Here is a 24,879-nt window from a genome sequence, read left to right on the forward strand (position 1 = left end):
CCAGTCTAAGTTGCCCAGGCTGGCCTTGAATTTTCGATCCTCCTGCCGCCACCGCCTGAGTCACTGGGATTATAGGTGTGGGCACTACACCCATTTAAACCTCAGTTTTAAAAATGAGACAAGACAACCCAGAAACAACCAGGTAGCTCTAATGGGGAGCTGACCTGAGCTAATGGAGAGTGCCAGCAAGGTGACCCAGCAGAAGCCCACTCCCTATCCTATGAATAGATGAGAGTGAACTGTTCAGGCTCTAAGACCTCTCTAGGCTCAAAAGCCTCCAGTCATTTATCTGAGGGTCTCCTTGCCCTTCAAGCATCCAAGAATAAAAGCAGTCTTTCAGCCTCTTAGATTCTTCCTAAGAAACCAGAACTGGTGAACTGGAGTACAAACAAATGATGCCAAGTCTGTCCTTTCCACATCTTCCTCTACCTTCAAATCCCCAGAGAGCGGCCCCTTCCCTCCAATCCTACATTGTCTCTTGTTCCCTTAGAGACCAACCTCCTTGCCCTGGGCAATCTTATCTAAACAGTGCTTCCTGTGACAATGTACCGCAGTGTGGCAAAGCTTGTCAAGGACCTGTGAGATCAAGAATATCTTGTAGCTTAGAGGTTTAGTAGTCTTATTTGGTTCTTCAAAATGAATTGGAGGCAGCTGTCCCACAGTCCCATTCTGCCCCACCCCAGCCTAGCCATTCTGCAGGGCAGAATCACTTCCTCCCATGACGGGAAACTAATGAATGGGATCGCCCGTGAACTGGGAGAGTTAACTCATTCTCCCCTTCGATTTATTCTTCCTTTTACTTTTGCCTAACTTTTCTGTAGTTCCTTAATTTTCTTCTGGAAAAGTCCTAAGTTATATTTTCCTTAATTCTATGGCCTTTCCCCTTGGACCTACTAGATTTCCATTTTTAAAGCTGAGAAAAAGTACATATTACCTTCCACAATTTCTGCTCATTTCTCAGAAATATTTGGTACAATTTCTCACTGTCATAAGAAATTCTATAGAAGGCAGAAATTTCCTTCCAAGTCCTTAGAAGTATTGGGTCTTAGAGAAATGTCCTCCTCCTCAACAGTAGTGATAATTACAACCTTGCATTTCTCTAGCACTGTGTACCTTTCCCACTTATATCATCTCATTTGATCCTTATATTCTCTCCATGAATGTGTTTAATTATTTTATATGACCAGAAGCTGTGAATTATAGACATGTGAGAGATACTAGAAGTTAATATCATTATGGATGCTTCTTGGGTTTATGCTAGGCTAACATAGAACAAGTTTAGTAGTATCTATTTAGAAATCTCTACCAGTTGTTGGAGATGAGAAAAATCCCCAAATTCCTCCTCATTCAGTCTTGGTAACCTATTTTAATATCAGTAAACATTTAAAAGAACTTTCATAGTTCTCTTACCAACTTACCACCCAAACACAGAAAAGTAAAATCACAGATATTTCTTCTTGGCTCATCAGCTATGTGAATTGAAAACAATCCTTCTTTTCTCCCTTTCTTTTATTCTTAGTGGCTTTTGAAAACTGATACATAAAAATCTGTAAATTATACATAACACCAGAGTGCCATATGATATTTTGATGTGTGCATCCATTGTGAAATGTTTAAATCAGGATAAGCATACCTGTCTCCTTGATCATTTGTCATTTCATGGAGAAAACATGCAACATCCTTTCTTATGAGATATTCAGTATATAATTGTTATCTGTAGTCACTCTACCAAGCAACACACACCAGAACTTCTTACAAATATTTTATAAGAATGAATTGTAGGCAAAACCAAAGCCACAGTGTTAGTTGAAATAAGTCATTTACATAAAACATTTTACTGCTACTTATTAACAAGGAGGAAATTTCTAGTTGAGTAGTAGTTCTGATAATTTTAAATACATTTACATATTTATCAGATTCCAGGAAAGATAAATTTAACTTTGAACCTCTTTTTGTATTAACCTAACTACATAAAGTAGCTGACCATATTAAGTCAATTAATTTTGAGCTATTTAAAATAAATATAATGTATCCTCAAAAATTAAATTGCTATGGGTACTGTGGTACCTGCCTGTAATCCCAGCTATTTGGGAAGCTGAAACAGGAGAATGATGAGTTCAAAGCCAGCCTGGGCAATTTAGTTAAGACCATGTCTCAAAGTTAAAAAAATAGAAAGGGCTGGGGATAGAGCTCAGTGGTAGAACACTTGCCCAGCATGTGTCGATCCCTGGGTTCAATCCCTACTACTACAAAAACAACCAAATAAGAACAGCAAAACTGGCAATATGTAGAGTTGCCCTTTAACTAGAGTCTCAAATTAATTGATCATTTAATTATTTATTGGTACTGGGGATTGAACCCAGAGGGCTTTTAGCACTGAACCACATCCCTAACTCTTTTTTATTTTTTATTTTGAGATAGCATCTCTATAAGTTGCTTAGGGCCTTCCTAAATTGCTGAGGCTGGCCTCAAATTCGTAATCCTCCCACCTTAGCCTCCTGAGTCACTGAGGTTACAGGTATGTGCCACCACGTCTGGCCTAGTCTCGAATTTAAACACTAAGAATTACTCTACATATTTATGAGTAATGTGTATGCATTAGTTGCCCAATCTCCTTTGAAGATCAACCATATGTATCACTATGCAGATATATTACTATATAACTCAAAAGTGTTACAGAACATTCCTTTTTCATGTCAGTAATGAAAATTCCTATCTATAAATGAATCTAAGTTAATCTAAGCATATAAAAATATATTTACATAAAGATTTATTTGAGAAATTTTAGTAATTAAAATTATAAATGTTAGTTTTTAGCTCTCTGACAGGGTGAAAGTGTTGTTCTATTAGTTTCCTAGGGTACAATGGTCTTGTATACATTTCAGAAATATTTCTCTAAGTGTACTGATTTGACCACCCGGCACCAAACCTGGGCCTGTGCAGGTAAGCTATTCCATCTGTATACACTCACTAAAGAATGAGAGCTGCTTCTGATGTGCACATTTTTGGCAGATAATTTTGAAACAACATATTGAAGAAATTAATTATCTCCCACATGGAAACAGTTAAAGGTTTCATTTCTGATCTGTCCTGTGAGTAGCAAAAAGTGAATGACTTTAACAGAATAATTCAAATGGCCAACAAATATTTAAGGCAGTGTTCTGAGTCTTGGAAGAATTCTAAAAGGAGTAAGACATCATTCCAGGCCTTGGTGATCATATTCCATAAAACAGGAGAGACAGAGCATATATCACAAAGAAATTGAAACAAGTACCAATTTTTACCAAGTTTTACTTCAGCTCCCATCATTCTCCAAATCATATTTTATTAGCATCATTCAACCCTACACTTTTATCCCAATAGCTTCAAATATTTAGTTATTTTAAAAGTATTTGCATGTTAGGTTAGCACATATATCGAGGCCTTATGGGAGTGAGTCTATAAATATGGGTTCCTACCTTCAATTAGCAAAATAATACAAGGTCTCAACAGATCTCACTGTATTTTGAATGAAATATCCACAGTGATAAAGAAGGTATTCAAGATTTTCAAGTTCTCTATTATTTCTATTCTTAGAAAATGACACTCAAATGAGAAATCAGACTTGTGTGGAAATAGCTACTTCTCGGGAATTCCATAACACCAGTAATTTTCCACTATTGCTACGCCCTAAACAAAGGATTAAGACACAAGATGAAGAGTTGGGAGTTGCGGGAAGAATCTAGAAAATCAAATAACCTCTTCTTTCTGTTTATGCTAGAATTATGCCTAGTTTACTTTTTATCAAGCCAATTTTCTTTTTTAAATAACAATCTTGCCAAACACTCTGCAAGAGGAGTTAAAAGCAATAAAGAAAATAGTCTGGCATAACGATAATTCTTGGGCAGTTTCAATAATACCTTATTGTTGCACCTATCAATTCTATTCCTGTTTTTCAAATGAACTCCCATGAACTATCACTGGTATTGTCACTTTAGACAAAACAAAAAATGGGTAAAAGCAAAGGGGGTTCAGTCACCACAGGATGCAAGGAAATGCTGCACATCCTCAGAGGGTAGGGATGTATGCATTCAGCAGATACACACTGAGCACCTACTGTACACACGCTCCACAAAGGTACAGAGCAGTTAGTTCATAGCTCAGAGAAAGATAAACATGTGCGCATCAGTTGACTTAACAATGGTGTGAATAAAGTGCTATTCATACTTGGAGGGAGAAATGAATCTGAATGAGGCAGTTGGTTGGGTTTACAGAGAAGGTGATGTAAGAGCTAAGCCTTGGGGTTTGATAAAGGAGGACTTCTTATGAGGCAGTGGATAGAGTTGCATTTCAGACAGAGGAAAAGCATGACTAAAGTTCTGAAGTAGGAAACAGTGATCATCAGTGTTGGAAAGATCTTGAATGGTGTCCAGGAAAGATAAAATGAAAAGTGGGAAGACCAGAATAACTGACACAGTGGGGTAATTAATGTCTAGGGATCCTCCTCTGGGAAACAAGAGGGCTGAGTTTCTAACTTGAGTAAATGACAGCTCAATTAATTAATTAATTAATTAAGGAAGAGGCGGAGCTGTTGCATATCTGTTTCCAGGGCAGGAAGAGCCTTTGTTTTAAATATACTGCATGTTCCCTCTGTAAACTCCCAACTGTGTCCATTAATCTTAATTTGAGGTGGCAACAAGTATTTAAAAGCTAATCAAGAAATGAATTGTCCCTACCTTGCTTTGGAATGATTATGGTTACAGGGGCTCCAGGACCAAGTGATTACGGGTTGAGGGATTCCATAGGCGGTACAAGTCAGGATTTGTCTGCTGCCCAGTGGGTAGAGAGTTGGGTCTGGAAATGACGACACTGCCTTTTCGTAAATCTGGGGTTTCACTGCAAAGGAGATGAAGAACAGAAGTCAAGAACTGTTCTGGTGACTTTCTGCTGGCCCTTACATAAAGGACTGCAGTCTCACTGGTTTTAATGTCAGGGAAATTAAAATGTTATAAGCCCTCATATTCATGAAGAAAATGTCAATTTTAAAATTGAGAACATTTATAATTTGATGTGATTACGATTATAAAAATCATGTTGCCTATGGAAGATAAGCAAACATGAAATTATTATGGTAAGTACAGAAGTGGTTTTTAAAGAACTATTTAAAAATTTGAGCCGAGTGCAGTGGTGCACACCTGCAGTCCCAGCTACTTGGGAGGCTGAGGCAGGAGGATTGCAAGTTCTAGGGCCAAGCTGGGCAATTTACTGAAACCCTATCTAAAGGGCTGGGGATTTAGCTCAGTGGTAGAGCTCTTGCCTAGCACGTGCAAGGCCCTGGGTTCAACCCCCAGTACTGCAAAAATTAATTAAATTTTGAGTTTTGGGGGCATTATTATAATGACTTTTGAATTGATAAATTTTCATTAATTTTCCCCTTACCAGGACCCAAAGAATGTATAAAATGTAAACTTACCATTTACAATTAGAGTGGCAGTGAGGTTTTTAAACACATTTGACTGCCTTATGCCCAGCAAGATTGTATAATCCCCTGCATCCTCTGCAGTTACGTCTTTGATAATTAAAGAATAACCATGAACCAAATAGCGAGCAGATATCTCCGTTGCAGGTGACCCATCTTTTAGCCTGTGGTTAAAACATGATCAATAAGTCACTTCACATACCTCTCTGATACCACTTTGATAACATGGCTGTTTCAGTGTATAAGCTCAAGCTGATCACTTTCAAGGCTTGGCTTGTCAACACTGATCTAAAAATTTAGGCACCAACTTTGCAGTAAAGGCAAGTATTGTTTTTAGATTGGGTACTCCTTGATATTGATTGGCAAAGAGCAAAAATAAACCAAGGGTAGAAAGAAAGGTGATGGCTTATTGAACCCACACAGATGCCGGTGGCCATCTTGACTTAAGTATTAACACAGAGGTACAGGCTCCGATTCCATTTGAGATGTTTTTCAGAGTTTTTGTTTTTCAGAGTTTTCCTTGAGGCTCCATGAGTAGTACAAGAGCCATTGTAAGTCAGATCAACTAGATCACTTCTCCAGATAAAAATAAAAATAGACATTCCTATTGTGATCTCATGTGGAGTTCGTATTAGCTATATAAATGGGCACACCAGTTGGCCCTTTCATAGCAAAACTATAGTGAAATCAAGGTATTTTCCCCTGAGGAAGAACTGTTCAGACACAAAACAAACAAACTATAAACTTAAAAGGAATTTAAAAACATTTTAAATATAGAATCAATGCCTTGATGTCATCCAGTTACATGTAGATACGTGAGTCAGGAGACCTGGATGCAGGCCTAGCTCTACCGCAAGCTGTATGCTGCATGACCAGAGGTTGAGCCTAGTGCCTTCAGATTTTCTAGCAATTTCCAAGATTCCTTTAACTCTAAAATTCTGGGATTTCATTTAAATGCACAGTTATGTGGACATTTTTAATCTATGAGGCGTTTAATATTGTGTTCTGTAAAAAAGGTACAATATTGGAAATGGTATCAGTTTATAATCATGCTGATATTATAGTCTTGCAAACAAATTCCCATTACTGGTGGACCTCAGTTCCAAAGCAGTTAAAATGACTGTTATACTTGTGATTACAATGTCATTTTAGAATTGCTTTATTTCCAATCAACAGGATGACACTTTTGAAGTGGGTTGAATTATTTTTAGGTTCTTGCTGTTTAGTTACCGAAAAAGTTAGCACTAACAGATAAGGGGACACTTAGGCACTGGTGTCTCCTGGTCTCTAAGTTACATAAAATTTAATAATTAACTATTAACCTTTTTCAGATAGAAAAAGAACAATAAAAAAAAAGAAATTCTTTTTCTACTGCAATGGCATGAAGGCATAACACAAAGTTTTTCTCTTTAATTCCCTATGAAATATTTAAGAAAATTGAAAACAAATATTTCACACCTATGATGTTGAAAGCCAAGTAAAGCTCTGGTGGAGGAAATTCCAAGATGGTACCTCTTCTGTATTGTATGGATTGCTCTCCTAATCAGTTTTATACCCTACCCTTTGTTTACAGTATAATGACAAACCAAAGATACTGGCATTTAAAAGTAATTTAACAAAATGCAGATTATAAACAGATTACACTGTTTTACAACAGTTGTTGTACTAGGATTATTAACCAAAAAAAAACTGTTTAAGTAATTTCTGAATATGTAACCTTCAAGTCAAAAAAAATTAATTCAGGTAAGTCCATTTGTTCACTCCTGCAAATGAGTAAGTCTTGTCTCTATTAATATTTGTTTAATTCTAAAACAAGACTGGTACTTTCAACCAGCTGTATATAAAAGAATTATTTTCAGCATCCTCATTACAAGGACCCACTTCTTCAGAGTTAATAGAGCATGTTACACATTCAAGATGCTTCCTAGTTGTTGCCCAACCATCTCATTCAGAGTGTTGACATCATAGGAAGGTTTCGAGATGAAGAAATTTGGTGTCAGTGAGGGACTATCTCAACAGAAATGAGCACTAAAAAACCCCACATTTCCTATTTCATTCTGGTGCATTTCTTCCTTTCCCCTTCAGTTCTCACCTCCACCACCCAGAAATCAATACAGCTCCTATTCTCCAGTGCTGCCCAAGCAATTTCTCTGGATACTTCTTTCAGGAATTTAAGTTATTGGGCTCTTGCATCTTTCTACTTACAAAATATGTCTTAAACTGATATGAAAATGGTTATGGTCCTACCATACAACTTCTGGTGAGGGAAATGCCTTCACTTTCATGGAGAGCCTGTAGGACCGCTTGCCTGCTATGGTTTCATGCACCTGTTGTTTCCGATGTTTCACAGTGATGAATGCTTTTTCTTGGAAAGGAGAAGTGATAAGTACATTAGAAAAGAATAAAAACCTCACAGAACATTAAGGGAGGGTGCAGTCAATGGGAAGCTAAAGAGCTGAATTATAATGGTGCCAGCCAGTGAGCCCAAATGTTGCTCAATGAATAAACTACTTTAAAAGCACCTTAGTGGATGAAACACTTTCAAAGGAAATGGTGACAAATCCTATAGACATAAAACAGTGCCAGGGCAACAGGAAACATCTAAAATATCTACAATAACAAAAAAGTGGGGTGATATTTCTAAAGATGTACTCAGTAAATATGAGTTAGATGGGAGAAAGTCGCTTTGACCTCTTAAAACAACTGAGAAAGCCAAAAGGAAATAAATGGCTTTTGATAGAACTGCTCCATAATTTTTGCTCTTCACACTGTTTTCCTTGTCAACAATGGGTGGAAATTGGTTTTTAAGCACTTTGTCTACAGAATTTGCATATTGGAATTAAGCAACAATATTAGGATTTCATGATAATAAAACCAGGGATAAAACAGCACTAATTCTAAAAAGTGTATCAAGCCTTTATGTTTATTTCCTTACATCATGGAAGTACTTGAGAAAATTTTCCAAGATAATAACTGTAAAACTGATCATTTTCTGTTTTGTTTATATAGAACACTAAATGAAGAATTTCATAAATATGATCTAACTGAGGTGTTAACCATTATGAGCTTCTAAAGAAAAGACTTTCTGTCCAATTCAAAAATCATTAAATTTAAAGAGCACCTAATAATATTTTGCTTTTTGGCAGTGGGGTGGAAGAGACTGTGGCAAAGTTGTATTCAGTTGTGGTAGTGTAACACTTAGCCAAAAGAACATTTATTTGTTTATACAACCCAAAGTCCATGATGATTAGAAAGCATAACATGAGTTGGCAATGCTGAATTATTGCTTACCAAATATATGCACTGAGGTGTTAACAGATTTGAATGATGGTCCACTCTTCACGTGACAAGTATAAAGTCCTTTGTCTTTGTTCTGTACTTTGTGAATAATAAGAACACTGTAGAACACATTGGCATGGGAATTGCTTTGGTCAATTCGTTGCCTTACAGAAGCTCTCTTAGTTGTCTATAGAAAGAAAATGTATAACAAATGTAGATGTAGTAATTATTCATGCTTAAAGTAATAGCATTTTGACATCTCCCAGATCATAATTTTGACAGCCACTTCTTTTTTCTTCCAAAAAGGATATCAAATCCACCTAGAGTTAGATGTTTGGAAGCTACATCTGTCTAGATGTGTTTCAGTTATGTAGCATACTAGCCTTCATTTGACACTTAAGTTTTTCAAATTGACGTTCACATGCATCATCTCAGTTATTTTGTACAACCACTCGTGACATTGGCAGAATCACTGCTTCTTTTACCTGTGAAGAAACTGAAGCCACAGAGACAGTGGCTAACATGGGCCAGGAACTCAGGACTTTTGAGCCTGAATCTAGTATTTTTACTTCAGCACACACACCTCTCTAGATAGCAACCTGTTCTCTGGCACACACAAATGTGGGCAATAATTATCTTTAGTACCTGGCTTAATGACAGTGTTTCCCTTAATAAATCACACTGTAGTTTCCTTTGCTACTACTGGAAATGAAAAGATGAGTTCTACTAAGTTCTACTTAGTATTCTACTAAGGTAGCTATTCTTCATTTCATTATTTCACTATGTGAGAATTACTTGCCAATTTCTGCTAAATCTTGGCAAATGGATCTAGGACATGGAAAAAAATCAGCAAGTTTGGCCAGCATTTGAAGGGTGTTGGCCCACATTTATCTCAGGGAAGACCAAGAGAAACCCTTGAGGCACAGTAATCTGAACACCATACTGTTCTGAGAAGACAAGATCACATTGCCTTCTCCTTTAATTGTTCATTTTCAAACATATAATATATCATTTCCTCTTACCAGCATTTTCCTGTGGGGCTGGGGGTGGGTCATGGAAAAAAAGACTTTGGAAACCATTCAGACTGATCTTTGGATCTTGAACCTAGCTCTTCTCTTTACCATTTTTAATAAACTTTGACCCACCTGCCTTTTTATTTCACATATATTGGCACATTTTCTTTACTCTCAGCAGTAACCAGAGAGAAAAGTCAGTCACCACCATCAACAGTCAGTCCCCTAACCAGTCTGCGGAGCCTCTTGCTGCAGCCTGTTTGCATAGGCATTATTTATTTGAGAACTTTCCTTCCCAAGTTTGAGTAACATTGGTATTGTTTCTGCCTTGGAGAATAGTTCATCTTGTGTTTTGGAGTTGCTTTGTCCAGTACTGCAGCCACCAATCACACATGACTATTTAAATTAAAATTCACTTCCTCAGTGCAGCTAGTCATACTTCAGGTATTCCTTAGCCATTTGTGGCTAATTGTTAGTTTATTGGTCAGCACAGGTATAGTATACCCACCACAGAAAGTTCCAGTGGATGTTACCATTTTAGATTACTGGCATTCAATAGATGTACCATCAATATTCTTAAAATCAGCAGCAACACTACCAGGGTAAAAGTTTCTTCCCTCTTGGCATTTATTGAGAATATTTGATTTTTGACAAAACCCAGAAAATGCTGCTACAAGTCATAGCAATAGTTTATGACTGCTAAGTCCCTGTATCCCTACAGGGTGCTTATTGCATCTTGATGCTGAGTGGTTCTATTTCCATGGCAAGAAATGTTTATGGGAAACAAGAGCTTGGGGCTGATGCATTAATCTTTTATACATCATTTATCATAAATTAACTTTGTGATTGGGTAATCTGAATGACATAACGAGTAATCATACTTGGGATATGCTACATAAGTCATACTGACACAGTATGGGTGCTGGAACTACTGTCAAAATTCTATGAACAGTTTATCATCTTTTCCCCATCTAAACATTTTTTAAATAATTGCTATTTGGAAGAATATTCCATTTGAATAAGGGACCCAGAATCAGTCTTCATTCTTCTCATTTTTCTGAAGGACAGAATTGCTCCTTTGACACTTAACAAATGGAATATTGGATGACGGGGTTGGAGTATCTTTTCCAAACATGCTGTAATCAGGTGCCTGACTGTCTGCCAGTACCTTAAATGAAAGCGCTGACAAAAACAGCCTCCAGAAAAGTTGTTGTTGTCATTACAAAAGACAGCCCCTGCCTGGCATTTAGTGATAAATTTCTCTCTCATCTCTAAAGCCTAAAGAATCGTTTTCAGGGACAAAACAATCCCTTTTTCCACCCAGAATCATGTAGTAGAAACAGCACACAACATACTTCAAAACAAAACCCCTGGACATCAAAAGACGGTATCTATGCACATCACACTGATGAATGCCAGGCAAGGAAAGTACCCAGTCCAAACTCAAAACTTCTTTATTGACCAACAACAGCTGTAGGAGTCAGAATTTTCTCATCTCAAAAACCCAATGGGGTTTTTCTTACAAAAAATAAATAGTGTTCAGAAGAAGAAAGAGAAAAAAGGGTTACTCACTTTACCAGGGTAACTCCAGGTCATTTGAACTCTTGTGTTCAATGCAGTGGTGGCAGTACAGTTGAGGGTGAGGGTGTGACCACTAAGTAATTTCACTGGACTTGGTGTGCTTATTTGAACATCTGTGATTGTATTGGCTGCGAGCAGAAGAGACAGGTTTTTAAAAGATTTCATTAAGCAGATAAGCCACAGAACATTCTGGCTCACGTTTCATGCCCCTGGAGCATCACTTACTTTGCCGATGTGTGAGATAGTTTGTTTTATACAAATGTCCATTGACTGTTGCTTCACAGGTCAGAAGCCCTATTTCTCTGTATGTTGCATTTGATATTATAAAGCCCTTCCTACTGTCCCAAGTTATTCTTTTTCCATCAGGGATCAGAGTATCAAATGGAAACTGAAAAGGAAGAAACATACTTTAACAAATCACATTAGCACTTTGGCAAAACTTTCATTGGCTGTAAGTGGAAACTTAATTTTCATCTAAAATGAAAAAAACACAGGTAAACTCTGGTTTGTTGTCATTGGTTCTTTAGTGTGTTTTTTTTTTTTTGCATACAGCAAGATATATTTGTATTATGATAAATCATAGTAATTATGGTAATATATTTTCAGGCCTGGCAATAAGCCACACCCACCCAGGGTAGAACTCGCTGTTATGTCAGACTTTTGATGGGAGCCCATATCGTACTCTCTGGTCTCTGGGAATCTTGAGAGTAAACGGACCTGGTACTCAACAGAGAAAACAATTAGCATTTTTTCAGTGGGGCTTCTGAGCTATCCTCACGTGTCCTTATCTTCTGGAAATTTTAATAAGTCATAACTTTGTTCTTCCATTTTGCACGGCTCCTAAAAGAGGTGACCATCTTGAAAGGGATTATCAATAGTTCCAGGTCCTCCAAGATTCATAACTAATGTGACACTGGCTAGGGCTATTCTGAGAGTCCTGCTGCATCACATGAGGCATCAATTCTGCCTCTGAGAGGGGAAGCCACTGACAGTGAGGATGGCTTTACAAATGGAGTGACCTCAAGTTCTTAGTAGTATTCCCAAGCACCATGAGAAACTCACTGAAAGAAAAGAATACTTTATTTGGTTCTCTCCTTGTGCCTTTTTCCAATAGCTGGGACTTTTATGTGTGTGTGGTCCTAGGGATCAAACCCGAAGCTTGAGTGTGCTATGCAAGTGCTCTGCCACTGAACAATACTCCCAGACCCCAGGACTTAATATTTAAATTAAACACTCCACCAGGGGCTTGGGGTAATGGTCATTGCTCCATAGACTGGCCAGTCAAATTCCCCAGATGCCCAATTGCCAGCCCAATTTCAGTGGGACAGACTACCATGATTACTTGTCCCAGTTGGAAAAGTAGAAAGAATCAGATTACCTTCTCCCAACAGACTGTAAAGGAAATACCTAACATCCATAAAGATGTTTGAAATCTTTTCTGTCTCCTCTCAACAGCATATCTGACATCCCTCCCTTTCTCCCTTTATCAAGTATTTATAGTGCTTGTTGAAGTTGTGAATCTGGATTTGTGATCCTATGGCAGAAATTTCTGGTCCAGAAGTCACTTGTGTCTCTCCCAGTAAGAATATCTGCATTGGTATTTGTTATCAATGTTGCTTGTAGTTAAGTTAATTACATCCTGTTTATGAAGAACTTAAATCAATTGAAGAATTCCTTTCATGTTTTAGAAAATCAAGATTCTACCTGTTAACTTAGCAATGCTCTGCATTTAGTGGGGGAAAGGACCTTCTCTTCTAATTTGTCACAAACAAGGGAAAAAACTCAGAATTGAAATCTATGATACTTTAAAAATAAGTGAAAATAAGTACGTTCTAAATCTAAAAGAAAGGTTTGCTGATGGATTTCCTCAGCACAACTTGAAAATATTTTATTAACATTTCTTTTAAAGTTTTTCATATTCTGTTACCTCCACTAGTATTATTCCATTGACAAACTGTTTTCTGCTGACAAGAGGAAAAACAGTAATTGTGTAGCCTATCAGCTCTGGTCATTGCTGCATGTCATATGAGACACACAAGTAGATGGAGACGGCAGCCTCAAGAGAAATTTCTGGGCAGAGATGCCTGCCTCTTACCTAACAGTGGTTCCACCAAAGTAGGCAGGGGAGGAGAAACGAAGAGGGAGGCAGACAGTGAATTAGAAGAAAAGGGATGATAAGTGAAATGGAAGGAAAAGATGTTAATTTTACATCAACATAGATATGTAACAGGCTAGAATATTTTCAGTATTTAACATATGCCAAACCAAAATTGGTTAGAATTTTACCTTTTTCTCTCTCCCTTTTTTAAAAAAATTGTGCAGTATAGATCTAAGGTAGTAAAACAGAGTAAATAACTTGGTCCTGCTCCACATTTTTACATGGGGAATTTTGGAATGCTGTCTGTGACAGAAAACCCACCTCCTTAGGGTTTACATGAAGGGGCAGGCTTTCCTATCCCTGTGACTTTTGTCTTGTTTTTGTAGTACCAGGATTGAACCCAGGGGTGCTCTATCACTGAGCTACATCCCAGCCCTTTTTATTTTGTATTCAGAGACAGAATCTCACCAAATTGCCCAGGCTGGCCTCCAACTTGCAGTCCACCTGCCTTAGCCTCTCAGTTGCTGGGATTACAGGCAGGTGCCACTGTGTCCGGCTCCCCATGTTTTTTTCCATGTTGATCATGTAGCAATTATTATCTCAGACCAAGAGGTATAATGCCATGCAGTTAAAAATCAAGTACTGAATATTAAAATTAAAAATAAATACTACTAATAGTAGACCATTGAATTGGACCTGTCTCGTGCCAGACACTGGTCCAAATACTTTCCTTATATTGCCTTATTTGGCCTTCTAACAACCTGCAAGGCAGTACTGCTGTAATCATCCCACCCCTCAAATGGGGTAACTGAGGTGGACAGAGGTTGGGTCACTTGGTCTGCCAGTACTTTAGTGGCAGTGTGGCACCAGCCTCTTCTCTGAGTAGCTCTAGTCTTCCTTCCTCTTATGCAAACTAAACCATTAGGTAGGGTGGGAGCACTGAATGGGAAGTCAGGATATTGGCTCTACTGCTCAGTATGGCCAGAAGTCCCCAGCATCCTGAAACCTCAGTATTTTCTAGATCAGTTGAGGAGTTAGACTTCTCTAATGTTTTCAGCTCTGATACCCACTGTGTTTTTTTATATTTGTTGGCAATGGGACACAGCTATAATGGAGGCCAAAACCTGACTTTGATGGACTACATTGAGGGCTTAAGTCAAGTTAGGAAGATAGGAGAGTGACTGCAAAGGAAGAAGTCAAGGAGACACCTCATGGCACTTCAGGACTCAGGGTCAACAGGTGATACTGAGACTCACAACTTGAACATTTCCGACTTCACCACCACCAAACACTTTCTGAGTACCCGTTATGTGTTGGGCAGTGTGAGGTGCTACCTTGGAGGTTTTGTCTTAAAAGCTCTAAACTTTCAGGATTTAGTAGTTTTCATTTGGGGAATTTTTTTTCTCCAATTCTTAGTTCTAGTATACTCCTAATTCTAATTGTTGATGAATTAGCTAGAATGTCACATTGCAGCTTGTCTTTATTAGAGTTCACTCTAAATCTTTTTCTTTTACAGTTTTTAGCATAATGTAAAGAAAAGTCCCATGGATGGATTTTTTTCTTTCTCCTTTTTTATAAAAGACTAAATTTGGTGTCCAGCAGAAGATAAACTTTTTTTTTTTCTTTTTTTTTTAGGTCACCAGGAACTCTTCAACTCTAAACTAAAGATGGTGGTTGCTTCATAGCATGAAGCAAGAGGATGCCAATGCCTGGACAATCAGGCAGCCTGCTGACAGTTTGTCTTCAGCAATGATCTTGATGAGCCACTCTGCCAAGTTATTAATTTGTGTAAGCAACAGAATTGGCTTTTCTCACATTTGCATACATTTGGACTTGTAACAGTGTATAAAAGGCTTCATGACTTTAGTTCTTTTGTTATTCATTTAGATTGCTCTTAAGACATTATCCTTTTGTTACAGATAAGTCCATTGAGAAGCCCAAATGTCTAAAATTATTCCAGAGAGACAAAATGATTAAAACTCCATTAAGCTCATTTGCAGTAAAAACACTCTGGGAGTAGCATTGCCCAATTTTACCTTTTTTAGAGTAACAGTGATGTTAGGTGATGTAACCCGGCAGGGAATGATGAGCTGCTTTCCTTCTGTCATATATACAATTGCAGGTATTTCACTGTACATCTCTATGAAAGGTCTACCTATATCTGAAAAAAAAAAAAAAAACAGTTTTTTAAAAATATGTAAGTGATTGAAATAGAAACATGTAGACAAAGTAGTTGGTGAGGTAATCCAAGCACGGCCAAGGATACACGGGATAACGATATGTAACGAGGTGGGGTGGCGAGGGTGGCAGCAAGGAAGAGAAAAATGAAGGAACTTTGGATGGTGTAGAGGAAAATGGGGTGGGAGGGGGTAGGGGACGGAAAGACAGTAGAATGAGACAGACGGTATTACCGTATGTATATGTATGATTACATGAATGGTGTGACTCTACATTGTGTACAACCATAGAAATGAAAAGTTGTACCCCATTTGTGTAGAATGAATCAAAATGCAGCCTATAAAAATAAAATTTAATAAAAAAAAAGAAAAAGAAAAGTAGTTCTTATATTCACATTCTTTGTCTCTGAATTTGGCCTTCTGTGTTTCTGCCCAGAAAAGGAAAGTTTGCCTATTAAAACCAAATTTCTTTTTTAGTTGTTGGTCTGCGATTGGATTGCTCTGATGTCCTAATACGCAAGTGAGATGTGGGGAACTACTGTGGGGGAAAGCTACAGAAGTGCAGTGAGAGAGAAAGGAGAGTATTCTTACCACAGCTATGCTAAGTGCTCCAGGAAGCGCCCTCCAGAGCCTTTGTGCCAGCTCAAAGGGCACAGGTGCCATGAGGAAAGTTAGCTCCCTTTGGAGTTAGAGAAGATGCAGAAGTGTAGCAGGTCAGAGGATTATCATTTGAATGATAGAAGCATGATTTAAAGGTTTCCTAGACCTTTCCTAGTAGACTAATAATGAATAAGAAAGTCTGAACTGCTTAGGGGGAAACAGTGTTGAAAACTGCATTTATTTCATATGCATATTAGATCTGTTTCTTTAGTAGCCACTGCTTATCTGTTAAGAGCAAAGTATATGCAAGTGCCTGCAAAGAGGTCTGGAAAACTTCAAATTATTACCAAAATTCCTCCTTTTAAGTGTGGCATTTGGCCCATCTCAGAGGCAAACAGGGTTCAAACCTCCTGTTTGGCTTCCCTGTAAATTCCCCCCACCCCCAGGGAACCAGAATGAACATCAGATCCTTTTATAAACATTCTCACTGTCCCCCTGCCCTTGCCCTCAGGAATCCATTGACCCCCTCAGGCAGCCACCTTTTCTGCAATTGTTGAGTTCTGATTCTCCCACTTTGGCTCCAGCCTAACATGCCCAGAGTAAGCTCCCCATCTGGACCTGAAAGAACCAGCCAGGCTCTCACCTGCTACTGGTCCTCTCAGATCAGTTGGTTAGGAAAGTCTCGATGCTGAGTGGAGAATGAATTGCAAGAAAACAAGCACAGTCAGCAGGCAGCGGTTGTCTAGAACAGATGGTGGCCACGCTGATTGTTAGGGGTGGAACTGTGTCCCCCAAAACAACAACAAAAGATATGTTTGAAGTCCTAACTCTCCCACCCCTGTGCTTCTGAATGTGGCCTGAGCTGGAAATAGGGTTGCTGAAATGTACTTAAGTAAGCTAAATAGAGTGGGCTCCTAAACTAATATGACTGGCATCCTTCTAAGATGGCCATGTAAGGACAAACATGGGGACTGGTGTGACCTCTTCAAGCCAGGGAATGCCATGGATTGCAGGGGAGCCACCAGAGGGTAGCAGGAGACAAGGATGGTTTCTTCAAAAAGTTTCAGAGGGGGTTTGGCCCTGAAAACACCTTGGCCTCAGACTCATGCTGCCATAGAAAAAAGACTGGAAGCAAATATGCTCAAATGTTATCTATGATTATCTTTGGGTGGTAGCTTTATGAGTTACTTTCTTATCTACCTTCTTCTGTACTTGTCAGCATTTCTAGAATGATTTTGTATTATTTTACAATAGTATTTAATTAAAGTTAAAACCCAAATTATAAAGCACTCTTTTAACTTGAGATAAATGTGTCCATTTTGTATTTGATTTACTTTAGTTTTGTCCTTTATAATAGACTGAGACATTAACTGACAGAATTAATGAAGTTGTATGTTTATTAGGAATTCTCAGTGTGTGTAGAACATATGCATAGAGGAAAAGTTAATTAAATGGAGGCAGAGATTTCTTATCAGCATTAAATTCTTCCTCTAAATAAAGTTGCTGAGCTAGACATTCAGCTAGGACTATTGGGATTTGATCATTCCTTTCCTTCCTCCTGTGAGTCTGTATTTTTGTCTCCTTTGTGAGTCCCAAGGTAAACACAAACACCAGGAAATGGTTTAATTCATTTAACTAAACTGTAAATCCTTCATATTTAATTTATTGTCTCCTTAAGCAACCATGAAAATGTTGAAAAACAAAGGACACTGGCATAAAAAGTTCCTACAGGAAATAGTAAACATCAGTCTAATCATTTCTAGGCTAGGGAAATGCTAATTTCAAATGAAAATTAGAGTGGCTAATTTGATAAACCTTTGAGTTTCTTCTTCCCCTTTGTCTCTTTGAATCCCCTAAACACTTAAAAGTTTTACCACAGCTGTTGGCCTCTAAAAGCCAATTCCAAGCTGGGCTTAGTGGTACATGCCTGTAATCCCAGGTTGAACTTGGGAAGCTAAGGCAGGAGGATGACAAATTCAACCTACAATCCAGCTTGGACAATTTAGGGAGATCCTGTCTCAAAATAAAAAGGGCTGAGGGGTAAAGTACCCCTGGGTTCAATCCCAGTACTGCAAATAAGTAAATAAGTAAAATAAAAGTCAACTTCAGTTTTAGCACTGGGCCCACAGAGTTGTTCAAAGATGTCAGAACTTCAGTGATTTATGTTCATTCAAAACACATCATTTGTATGACGGTCAATAGTGTCATTATAAATCCACTGTGTTTGTAAATGAGTTTATGATTGTAGATACACACACACACACACACACACACACACACACACACACAGAGACACCACTACTCTCTGGCTTATTAATAGTATACTTCCTCTGCAATTTGCTTTAAGGAAGGGCTAAGAATGAACTTGCCTGACATAATACAAACATATTTTGTATTGTAGGACCATAGATACAGAGGAGGTCACGGTTCCATTAATATCACCAGTAAAACCACTTACTACTCCCATAGGGCACATTTGTCTTTGTCACAAAATTAAAAATGACTTCTAAACCCAGCCAGCACTGCAGAGTGGTTTCCTGCGACCAAATTGGCTGGTTGTTGAAAGGGTGAGGAAGACCTGCTCCAGAGACTGCCGGTATACTGGCAGCTCAGACACACTGTCACCAGGGACGCATGCCAACACACAGCTAGGTAAAGGTCAAGCTGCCCTCACCTCTCTGAACTCTCAGAGCTCAAAGCAGTGACAGGAAACTGGCACAGAATATGAGGTTTTTTCACCCAATGGGAGTATCTTGACTGTCACTTATCCTTCAGGACAAGAAGTGTGCTTGGACACAGGGAAAGATCAAACAGGGACCCTTGCTCAGGACGGAATTATGTCTATTTTTAAAATGTGTTTTTTCCTTTTGAAGTCATGTGTAATCATGTGGGCACATTAAGAAGCATAGACGTGGAGGCCCCAGGGATGCCATCTTTATTCTACTGTTTCCTACTGGCATCACCTGGGAGCTCTGCTGGGATCAGAGCACATGAATGACCCCTGAAATTGAGGGAACTTTTTTTTTTTTTTTTTTTTTTTTTTGCCTCAAAAAGGGATTCAAGAGTAAATATCTTCTTTTCTAGCACATTTACATTTTTATGATTTTTATAAACTTTTTCCAGATGTCCTTTCCCTTTATTTGCATTTTCCTTACCTCTAAGTCCTGGTCATGAGGATTCCTAGTTATTTTAAGGAGGATGTGTGATTTTCATTTATTGAGGATGAAGGGGAGAGGATTAAAACTCATTAACCAGTCTCATGCAGACAGCTCCATCTAGACATGAGAGTTCAAATCATACAGGTCTTCATGCTATGGATCATACCTAATCCTCAAGGGCAGGTTGTCAATTAGTAAAATATTTCATTTGAAATATAAGCAAAAAAAAAGAGGCAAATTCTTCAATGACTCATACTGTCCTTCAAAATTTTTCACAATTTCAAACAGTTCTGAAGCAATCACAACAAAGTTATAGTTGCTATACTAACATCAGGCAAAATAGACTTTAAGAAAGGTTAGTAGAGATAAAGAGGAACATTTAATAAGAAAAAGGGGGTCAATCCATGAGGAAGATATAGCAATTAAAAACATGTACCTAACAACACATGAAGCAAAAACAGAGTTGAAGGGACAAACAGGCAGTTCTTAAATGGAGATTTCAGTATCCTCTTTCAATAATGAATAGAACACCTAGACAGGAGATCAAAAAGGGACTAGATCATTTGAACAACACTGTTAACCAACTATACCTGACAACCATCTCTAGAACAGTCTTCCCATCACAGCGGTATATACTCTTTTCTCAAATGCACATGAAACATTCTCATGGATAGAGTATATGATAGGTCATAAAACAAATGTAATAAGTTTAAACGACAGAAATAATACAAAGTATGTTGTCTAACTATAGTGGAATTAAATTAGAAATTAATAACAGGAGGAAATTTGGGAAACCCAAAAATGTAGAAATTAAATAATAAGTGTTTGTTAAAGAAGAAATCACAAGGGAAATTAGAAAATGCTTTGAAATGAATGAAAATGAAAACAATATAGCAAAACTTTTGGGATAAAGATAAAGCAGTAATTAGAAATTCACATACAAAAAAAAAAATTCACATACAAATGTGTCTATTAAAAAGAAGAAAGATTTCAAATCAATAATCTACCTTCCACCTTCAGATACCAGGAAAGAACAGCATACTAAGTGTAAAGCAAGGAAAAGGGAGGTGGTGATACATATTAGAGTAGAAACTAATGAAAGAGAAAAGAAAAACAACAGAGAAAATCAGTAAACAAAAAGCCAGTTCTCTGAAAACAAACACAAATGACAAAGTTGTCAGATAAGCCAAGAAAAATAAGAGGGAAGACTCAAATGACTAGAATCAGAAGTGAAACAGTGAATATTACTACTGACATTACTTAAGCAAAAAGCATTATACAGGAATATAATTGCATGCCAATATATTATATAACAGATGAAATGGATAAATTCCTAGAAAGACACAAACTACTATAACTAATTGAATAAGAAATAGACAACCAAGAAGACCTATAACAGGAGATCAAATTTGTAATTGCAAAACAAAATAAAAAAACTATCCACAAGGTAAAGCTGAGGCCCAAATGGTAAGTGAATTTTACCAAACTTAAAAAGGTAATACTAATTTTTCACAAATCATTCCAAAAAATAAGAAGAGTAAGAACTTCTGAATTTATTCCATGAAGCCAGACTGATACCAAAACCAAAGACATCACGAGAAAACTACAGAACAGTATTTCTTATGAATATGGATGTAGGAACAACAAGAACAACAAAGTAGCAAATTAAATCCAGAAACATGTAAAAAATATTATGCACAGTGACCAAAGGGAATTTGTCCCAGGAATACAAGAAGACTGGTTTAACATCTTAAGAGCAATCAATGTAATTAATATACCATATTGATAGAATAAAAACCAAAACCACAAGATTGTCACAATAAACATAGAAAGTATTTTACAAAATACAACTTACTTCATGATAAAAACATTCCGCAAACTAGGAACGGAATGGAACTTTCTCAAACTGATAAATTACATCTTAAAAAAAAAAAAAATAGAAAACAAAACCCCACAGCTAACATCGTACTTAATAGTAAAATACTGTATGTTTTCTCCTTGAGATCAGGAATAAGACAGGGCTTTTCATCTCTGTTAGTTCTACCCAACAGTATACCATGCAGTATATTCTAGCCATGGCAGTTAGGCAAGAAAAATAAATAAATCCAGATTGGAAAGATCAAAATGATGCAATTACTTTGGAAAACAGTCTCTATTTTCAGATAACATGGTCGTGTACAAGGAAAATCCTAAGATTGCAAGATACAAAATACATATACAAAAATGAATTGTATGTCTATAACTTCAGTGAACAATTTGGAAATGAACTTATAAAAACAATTCTATTTTCAGCAGCATCAAGAAGAATAAAGTGCTTAAACAAAATAAGTGCAAAGTTTATACTTTGAAAAATATAAAACATTGTGGAAAGAAATTAAAGAAGATCTAAATAGTTGGGATAATGTCCTATATTTGTGGTTTGGAAGACAATATTGTTAAGAAGGCAATACTCCCCAAATTTATCTCCTACAGTGCAGTTCTTATCAGAATCTCAGTTAACTTCTTTGTAGAATTGACAATGATTCTGAAATTCTAGATGATTGCAAGAGACCCAGAGTAGACAAAATAATCTTGGAAAAGAATAATAAAATTGGAGGACTCAATATTTCTCAGTTTCAAAACTAAAACTATGAACAGTAACACGGGGCATTTCTGTAATTCCAGTGACTTGAGAGACTAAGGCCGGAAGATCATAAGTTCCAGGTCAGCCTTAGCAACTTAGGCCTTAAACAACTCAGCCAGACCCTGTGAGAAATAGAACGTTCGACTGTCCGTTTTCAAAATATAGTATTTAGCCTTAACTGAGATGTAAAAATCCAGTTGTAGCTGTTTTAAACTATAGCCCTTCCCTTTGCTGCCCCAGTTATAAAATTAGCTAATCGTGTTGATTGTAACCCTGAGCTCCTCCCATCAGGGCAAGGGGGATAAAAGCAGCTGAGCTGCCTGCGCAGTGCACTGTCTAGCCAGCTTTCGGTAGCACGCCCTTCTGGCAGAAGTGAAGTTTGTTTTGTGGACTGGCTTCCGAGCATGTGTTTGATTTTTTGCACTACCTTGGTATGTCTGATAATCCTATCTCAAAATAAAAAATAAAGTGCTGGGGGTGTAGTCAGTGGTAAAGCACCCTAGTTCAGTCCCTAGTACCAAAAATTACCAAATAACAAATAAAACAAGCAACAGTGATCAAGACAACGTGGTAGTGGCATAAGGACAGGGTTAGAGATCAATGGAATGGAACTGAGACTCCAGGAATAAACTCATGTCTACATTCAGCTGATTTTCAACAAGACCATTCAATGGGAAAAGAATAATCTTTTCAATAAATGTTACTGGAACAACTCCACATGCAAAAGTGAAGTTGGAACCTTAATCAACACCATATACAAATATTAACCAGAACTAGATCAAAACTTAACTGTGAGAGCTAACTCTAAAGCTCGTAGAAGAAATCAGTTAAATCATCCTATAAACCAAAAATACAAACAACAAAAGAAAAAATGACAAATTGGACTTTATCAAAATCAAAAACTTGTGTGTCTTGAAGACTATTATCCAGAAAGTGAAAAGATAGCCCAAAGAATGGGAGAAAATATTTTTCAAATTATACATCTACTAGGGTGCTTATATTAAGAATGTAGAAAATACTTATATATGCCCATAATATATTTTAAAAATATAGTTGTATAATAGCTATATTTAGAATATATAAATCTAGATATATTACATGTCTCTAGAATATAAATGTATTTACAATACATATAAAGTAGAAATTCAAGACCTCTTGCAACTTAATAATAAAAACAACACAATTTAAAAATGGAAAAGGGATCTGAACAGACATTTTTCCAGAGACAATATCAAAGGATCAATAAACTCATGAAAAGATGTCCAACATCATGAGCTCTAGGAAAATATCAAAACCACAGTGATCCAGGTGCAGTGGCACACGCCTATATTCCCAGTGACTTGGGAGGCTGAGGCAGGAGGATTGCCAAGTGTGAAGTCAGCCTCAGTAAAAGTAAGATGCCAAGCAACTCAGTGAGACCCTGTCTCTAGATAAAATACCATATAGGGCTGGGGATGTGCCTCAGTGACCGAGTGCCCCCAAGTCCAATCCCCAGCACCCCCTAAAAAAAATGAAAAAAAAAAAAAAAACAGTGAGAGACCACTTCACAACCACTGGCTGTCATTAAAAAAAAAAAAAAAAAAGATATGATGACATGTGTTGGCAAGGGTGTAGGTAAATCAGAGCCTTCATCCATTTCTGATGGTGCAGCCACACTGGAAGAGTCTGGCAGTTCCTCAGATAAACAGGGTTACCATGTGATCTAGTGTTTCCACCTCTGGCTATCCAAGACAATGAAAACTTACGTCCACACAAAAACTTGTATGCAATGGTTGTTAAAGCATTATTTAAAATAGTCAAAAAGTAGAAACATCTCAAATGTCATTCAATTAATAAATGGATAACTAAAATGAGTTTATCTATATAGTAAACTATTATTCAACAAGATAGTAATGAAGAACTAATACATAATGTAACACAGATGACTCTCAAAAATATGCTGAGTAAAAGAAGCCAGTCAGAAAAGACCATACATTGTATGATTCTATTTATATAAAATGCCCGGAAAAGGCAAATCTATAGGAACTGAGAGGAAATTAGAGGTTGCTCAGTGCTGGAGGGGGGTGGTGGTGGAGGGGATATGAGTGAGAATCAGAGTTTGTTTTTGAGATAATGAAATGTTGTAAAATTGTTGGTTGCATGTATCTGTGAATATGCTAAAAACCACTGAATTTACATTTTAAATAGGTGAATTGTGTGGTATGTGAATTACATCTCAATAAAAACTTATTTGGAAAGAAAGCTTTGGGCTCTTTATTAGAAATAGTGACCCATTGTTTTCTGAGCTGGAGTAGTTCCTGGAGATCTTCCAGGGCCAACTCTTCACTTTATGGGTTCTTCTGAGTAGTACAGTTCACATGGAATGTTCAATTCAATATTTTGGGGGGATTTATCCTGGTTATCTAAATGAGTATCATAGAATTATAACATCACTACTGGTGAATCAGTATCCAGATTCAAAAGTAGTAATCTTAACTAATGTGACCAAGGAATATTAGTTGCCCGTTTCTGCCACTGAGACCTTACTCAAATCTTTCTGTTAGAGCAAGGTAAACAGAGAAAGGCCATTGTGTTTCAGACTCAAGTTGCTATCCTAAAATATTTAAAAAACAGACGTGTACTACAAGATAAGAAGCAACTCATTCTAACAAAGCTCTTTCTCTATTACCTACCTTTCCTCAGAAGAAAGACATGATTTTGCCTTGTCTTTTAGAAGTCCTATTGCCCTGCTGATCACAGTGGATGGAAAAACAGAAGAGAACAGGGAAGAGTCAGGAGAGAAAAGAACAGGGATGATGATTCAGCCTCTTTCCTTCCTCTGTGAAGTTGCTCCTTGGAATGGGGGCTGTAGCAGCTGGGGATCAGGATAATCTATTGCCCTAACCCACACAG

At 37.4% G+C, this 24,879-nt stretch overlaps 1 protein-coding gene across 2 annotated transcripts in view; it reads right to left on the reverse strand.

The window, feature by feature from the left end:
- The window catches only part of Flt1 (fms related receptor tyrosine kinase 1), a 168,558-nt gene that overhangs the window by 102,353 nt on the left and 41,326 nt on the right, over positions 1 to 24,879 (reverse strand). For both annotated transcript variants that reach the window (XM_047554532.1, XM_047554533.1), the window contains exons 5-11: positions 15,466 to 15,590; positions 11,557 to 11,719; positions 11,323 to 11,459; positions 8,750 to 8,924; positions 7,706 to 7,823; positions 5,453 to 5,622; positions 4,716 to 4,875 (exon numbers count right to left, since the gene is read on the reverse strand). In XM_047554532.1, the coding sequence (XP_047410488.1) occupies positions 4,716 to 4,875; positions 5,453 to 5,622; positions 7,706 to 7,823; positions 8,750 to 8,924; positions 11,323 to 11,459; positions 11,557 to 11,719; positions 15,466 to 15,590 (1,048 nt within the window). The remainder of the gene's footprint in view (positions 1 to 4,715; positions 4,876 to 5,452; positions 5,623 to 7,705; positions 7,824 to 8,749; positions 8,925 to 11,322; positions 11,460 to 11,556; positions 11,720 to 15,465; positions 15,591 to 24,879) is intronic.

The sequence above is a fragment of the Sciurus carolinensis genome, chromosome 5 (assembly GCF_902686445.1).
Source record: "Sciurus carolinensis chromosome 5, mSciCar1.2, whole genome shotgun sequence".
NCBI classification, from domain to species: Eukaryota; Metazoa; Chordata; class Mammalia; order Rodentia; family Sciuridae; genus Sciurus; species Sciurus carolinensis.